Source organism: Ailuropoda melanoleuca, chromosome 1 (assembly GCF_002007445.2).
Source record: "Ailuropoda melanoleuca isolate Jingjing chromosome 1, ASM200744v2, whole genome shotgun sequence".
In the NCBI taxonomy this organism is placed as follows: domain Eukaryota; kingdom Metazoa; phylum Chordata; class Mammalia; order Carnivora; family Ursidae; genus Ailuropoda; species Ailuropoda melanoleuca.
In genome coordinates, this window is record NC_048218.1 from 200785741 (window position 1) to 200791621 (window position 5881).

A 5881-nucleotide genomic window follows, 5' to 3' on the forward strand; every position below is an offset into this window, starting at 1 on the left:
GAGTTGCAAACGCATCTCTACTTTTGCGGTCGCAGCACTACTGTTTGCCTTAGTAAATTAATACTTTCACACGTGGGGGAGAAAAAAAGCCAAGTGGCTTGATTAAGCCGTGCCTGACTACGCCCAGCACCATCTGGAGAGCACATGGTTTTTCTTTCTGACCCCTGTGATGGCCCAGAGCGCCCGGCCTGTGCCGGCGGCCAGCTACAGAAGCAGGTCCTGGAGGTGCGGGGGTGGGGGGGAGCCCTCGGGCAGTCGGAATTACTGTCTTGATCACCGTGCATCTCTGTCTCAGATTTTCCTCTGTAGATCGAAAGGTACTGAAAATAAACAAATGTCTGAACTGTCCTAGAAGAAGGGATGCCAGGAACAGAGTATTTTAAGATTCTTGTGCCCCCTCGTGGAGCACAGAGGACATTAGAAAGGAAATGCTTGTTAAGAATAAGGAGGACGAGGGAGGGATGAGGGACTGAGGGATGAGGAAGGAAGCTCGGTTGCCAAGGGAACTGTAGCAACTCTTCCCAGCCACCCCCAGAAGCCTTTTCCTCTCCTTCATTCTCATCCAAATAATTTCTCTTTTTTAGGGTTTTACCATTATACACGTGTGCCCTCATCTTGTTCCCTCTTTTGTATGTCTTTGGTCACCATCTGCTTTTCTGCTCCCTTTCGCTACAAGGGAAGGGATGAGACACAGTAGAATCCGAATTAAAAAGCCAGAAATCCAAAACAATAATCACAATCCCTAAGTGTGGTTTCTGATACTAACAGGGGCGCACTTCGAGCCCGCAAAAGAACAGCGTACTGAACACCTTGCCCCTTCCCTGGCGCAAAGCCTCGCCCAAGCTTCCCCAGGATGTCTACTCTCTGCAGAAAGATCAACAGAAGGAGACTTTCCAGGTGATGAAAATTAGCCACCGAAGTCACCTGAGTTGGCATCCTTGTCCTTGCCCACCTGTGTGCCACCACACCACATCCCAGTCCTGGCCCTTCCCACCTCTCTCACTCCCCCGATGCGGAAGACAGGAATTCGGGAGAAGAGAGTGTGAGGGCTGGAGTCCAACAGCCCAGGACGACACATCCGTGCACTGGGGATTTGACTACGTGTATGCCATTCACAGGTCCTGCACACAAAAATCTTTTTGTTCTCCCTGAGAACTTAATAAAGTTCTTTTGGAGAATCTGGCTTGAATCCGTTGTTCTCACAGTGGCTGACAACCAGACACCCAGGTATCCTCCACCCAGCCCCAGAGTGAGGGCTCCGGGAGAGGGTGGGGGTTTTGCACAGATGTTTACCCCACCCACCTCAGTGTGAGACTCCAGGCGCAGAGCTGTAGAAGCCAGAGTCACTGAGGTGGAGCTTCTCAGAACGCAGGACAGGACGAACTGGCCATCCTGGGGCCTGAAGGCTGTGAAGGTCTGTGATGCCTCACTAACGACCTGGTTAATACTTAAGGAGGAAAAGAGCAACTGTGGGGTCCCTCCCGGGGACTGCCGGTACCAATAGAGATAAGGGCTTGATGTCCCCGTCATGGTGCATTCCAGGGAGAGCGGGCTGCCCACAAGCTGCACCCGGACAGGTGGCCATTGGTGCATGGTCTGAGCTCTGACACCTGAGGGAAGCGAAAAAGGCCATTTAGAGTGAAGAGCCCCAGCTGAGCTTGCCTTCCCTCCTGATCCAGGGGTGGCTCCAGTCCTTCCATGGCTCAGGCATATGAGAGTGATCCATCGCGGGGAGGAGACTGCGAGGGCCCAGGGTGCAGAAGGGCACTGGGCAAGGGGAGACCAAGAGAGCAAACTCCTTCCCGGAGGATAGAGAACACCAAGACTCAGGATACCAGCCACAAGGATTAAAGCCCCATATTCACTCAGAAAACAGAAGGCATGCACTAAAGGGAGTCAATCCAACAGCCGAGGCTCTGGATTCATAGGGTGGGCGTGAGGGTGAGGACTTGAGGGGAGGCTTGCCAGAGAGAAGAGCACCCACCTAAGAAAGTGCCCAGGAGGAGGGCAAGGAGACAGCAGGGCATAATTCAAGCCAGCCTCTGCTCAGCCAGTATGGCTGACACCCCCCTGGGCCAGAGCTGGGGCTGCAGGGCTCCTCCCTCTTGCAGATCGGCAGCCACAGAGCGAGCCACTGAGCGGAGTGATCATTTCCCCTCAAGCTGGGGAGGAAATGAGGCTGGTCCTTTCTTAAATGTGTGATGAATCACCCCATCCTCCCTGGGAACCAGCTTTACCCTGCACCTTATCTTTCCTGAAATCCTGCTGAAGTCCTAGTATGTAAATATATCTAATGACTCATTATTTACCTGTAAACAAGAGAGGACTCTCTGGCTTCCCCAGGAGACCATTGAGAGTCTTCCTGACCAAGGGAGAAAGTGTGACACCAGCAGGATGATGAAAAGGGATTTCAGTCTCTGAAGCTAGAAACCAGCTGTAGGACATGTCACCTGGGTAGCTGGAAAGGAGATAAAAGTGGATCAGAGCTCAAGAGATTTAGGTCTTCAGGATATTCAAAGCAAAAAAAGGCTCAGCTCTTAGGGAAGGAAGCCGTTCTGACAGTCAACAAGGGATCTGCATCCTCTTCATCCCTGGCACACAGGATCTGAGACCTGGACAGGCAGCGTCAACTACTGAGCTGATCAAAGTTGGACTCTGTGTTCCATGTGCCTCTGATGACCTCACTAGATCTCATTTATGCTCCAAATGCAACACAAGGTAGAGGAAACATCATGGGGACTTGGAATCAAACAGACCTGGGCTCAAACCACAGCTCTACCCCTTGCTGGTTTAGGAACCCTTAGAAAACCCTGATCTTCAATTTTCTCATCTGTAAGATTAAGAGAAGGATTAGAATATTTCCTAATGGTTGAAAGATGCATGTTGTCTGATGTAGGGAACTCTTACAAGTGTTGTCTGGTTTTTGGACTCGAGGGAAAGCCGGTGCCTGCCGTAGGCTGGGAGATTTACAGTGGGATGGGATGGAGGGTGGGGGCTGAGGGAATGACACACGAGAAGCATGGCCAAGCCATCGATTCGTAATAGCTGAGGGTGAGAATTGGCTAAGAGGCTGGGAGAACCTCATTCTGTTGAAATGAGACATGGGACCCCAAAATGCCTAGAGGAAACCAACATGTCCCAGGCAATCTCTTCTTCCCTCTTCCTTAGCCATGCCTGTCCTCTGAAGGATTCATTTTCAGTACAATTATTCTCTTTGGCTTGGATGCGATGCCATGCTTTAAGGTGAGTACCTAGGAAAGGAATCGGTAGAAGTGATCTAACAGGGAGAAGGAGCCTGAGGCAACCAGGCATCGGTGACCGATCACCGTTTCATCAGGATCTAGTGATGCCATCAATCTTTGTTATTATTGCCAATGCCGCAGTAACACAATGCAAAGTTAGTATTGGGATTCTAGCTTCTAACAGAGTGTCGGCTGCAACACTGTATTTGTGGAAGAGTACTGTGGGTTTTTTTTTTTACCCTTTCCACGTTTAATGAACCCTTTTTTGTAATATTTAAATCATGGTAAATCAAGTGGTAAGCAGTGAGCATACTGTGAACATTTCAAACAGATGAAAAATCACTATCGTCAACTACTCGTTCAATCTCAGTTTTTAGAAATCGATTGAGAGGACTCAACATAATATGGATGCATGTCAGGACTGGAGGGAGTGAGCCCGAGATGAACACATGGCCACAGGCACACACGCGGCCTCTTTTCTCCTTTTCTTTCCCTTTCTGTCCTTCTTCACGTCTGCCCCTGGAATTTGTATTGAGCGAATGAAGGAGGGAGGCGGAGGGTGGCCGCAGATACAGGGCGAAGGGAGCGTTCTTGCTCTTGATGAGACCACGTCAGCCCTCCGTTTGGCTGGCAGGCGTTCCCACCAGCGCAGGCTGTGTGGGTCCTGCACAGCGCATGAGAGCTGACGGAACTCGTCGCCTGCGTTGGCTCAGTGTGCTCACCACGCCTGGAGAGCAACGTGGTCTTCCTCCCTAGAGATGGCACAGCAGACTGAGGGCGAAGAGACATGTCAGCCAGATCAGGGGAGCCAGCTGGCTCCTGACTCTCTGATGATTGTCACAACTCAGTAGCTTGGAGCAACTTCCATATGGCTCATGCCTTCGAAAAATAGCTCCTCACTCCCCATCCCCATCTGTAATATCGCTTATTCATTCAATCCATTCAAGTCATTCATATATTGAAATGTGGATGGGAACACGATTCCTCTACTCTGCCACAGCCGGGAGAGGAGTCGGCCGTATTCACTGGCCGGTTGGGGAGGTGTCAGCCAGACAAGCCGAACCGAAGGCTGGCTTGAGCTAAGCTCTGCTGTCTCCTTGCCCTTCTGGGCACTTTCTTCGGTGGGTGCCCAACATCTCTGGCAAGCCTCCCCTCAGATCCTTTTGTGACCATGTTGGGTTTCTCTCTCCTCACTAGATTCTTAATGAATCACTGCTGACAGGATAAAGCTTTATACGTGAAGAGAATGACAATACATTTAACTCTTCTCTTTTTAATTTAAAAACTGAGATCTATCCCAAATGATGGATTTGGAAGACACTTGCAGGCTCTATCTGTTCCTCTGTGAAAGAGCTAAAAATGACTTTGGCTAAGGGAAAGGGAGGACAGTCAGCCAAGGAGGGGTTCCTGCGTTTCCCTGCTCTCTCTCTCTTCCTCTTTCCCTGATCAGGAAAAGAAATGAGAGACAGGTGTAGAATCCGGAGCTCGGAGGTTCTTGCCGAGGAGAACCCTGCTCATTTCCAGGGTGGGGAGAACCAGGTCCTGGGTCCGTACACGTCACTCACACCAGACCGGTAAGTAGAAACGGCTTGTGGTAAGCAGAGTAATGCCCCTGCCAAGTCGTCACCATCCCAATTCCCAGAGCCCATGAGTCTGTTGGGTTACATAGCAAAGCGGAATTGGGGTGAAGATGGAATTAAGGTTCCTCATCAGCTTTGTTTAAAATAGGGACACTGTCTTGCATTATTCAGGGGTGCTCAACGTAAGCACAAGGATCCTTAACCATGGGAAGGGAAAATGGAAGAGAGTCAGAGAAAGATGTGGTGCCAGAAACGGAGTCAAAGAGGTGCTGTGTTTCTGGCTTTGAAGGCAGAAGGGGGCCGTGAGCCAAACGCTGTGGGTGACCTCTAGAAGCTACCAAAGGCAGGGAGATGGATGCTCTCCAAGAACCTCCAGAAGGGAACACAGCGCAGCTGACACCTTGATGTTAGCTTAGCAAAACCTGTGTCGAACTCCTGAGTTATAGAACTATAAGATGGTACACGCATGTTGTTTTAAGCCACTAAGTTTGTAGTAATTCATTATAGCAGCAATGGAGAACGAATACGTGGCTCGACGATGCATCTTGACAGAGAGACCCGAAGTATTCTCTCAGGACCCTCAGGGCACTCAGGATCGATTAGGGATAGCCACGCTTTCATTCATGTGAAAGCATCATGCCTGAAGAGACCTCCTGGTTGAAATATGAAAGACATAGAGCATCCTGCATGATCAACAGGGACTAAAGGACAGACAGACACACCGAAGAGGCAGCAGATATCAGTGGGGATGGAGGCTGGAAAGCAGTATGAGTGAGAATTCTGAAGAGAAGAGAAACAACGACCGAAGACCAACTACCCTCCCTGACGATGCCTTAACCTCCTACTTCATAAACTCCCCGCAGAACTTAGCTATCACCAGGAAGACAGATAAGGAGAAAAGCATTGTCTGAGAAACCCCTGAAAGAACCACATGTACCCCAGTAGGATGGGAACTTAAAAATAAAATGATATTAATTATAGAAAATACAATTATTTTGCCTCCCCAATATTTGAAGCCACAAATTTCATATCCAACTGACACGCATGTTAAATCCAACG

At 49.7% G+C, this 5881-nt stretch overlaps 1 protein-coding gene across 1 annotated transcript; it reads right to left on the reverse strand.

The window, feature by feature from the left end:
* Positions 1-267: 267 nt before the first annotated feature.
* On the reverse strand, positions 268-2532 carry LOC117795148. Its single transcript, XM_034638416.1, has 2 exons — positions 1985-2532; positions 268-1610 (listed from the first exon to the last, which is right to left on the reverse strand). The coding sequence occupies exons 1-2, from the start codon at positions 2025-2027 to the stop codon at positions 1000-1002; spliced, it is 654 nt and encodes a 217-aa protein (XP_034494307.1). The 5' UTR covers positions 2028-2532; the 3' UTR covers positions 268-999.
* Between the last annotated feature and the right edge of the window lie 3349 nt (positions 2533-5881).

Excerpts from the sequence above, each read along its gene's own strand:
- LOC117795148 (XM_034638416.1), bottom strand. The coding sequence starts at position 2,027 with ATGCCCTGCTGTCTCCTTGCCCTCCTCCTGGGCACTTTCTTAG. Across the intron at positions 1,611-1,984 it reads CCTCCTGGGCACTTTCTTAG|GTGTCAGAGCTCAGACCATG; the intron begins GTGGGTGCTCTT and ends CGCTTCCCTCAG.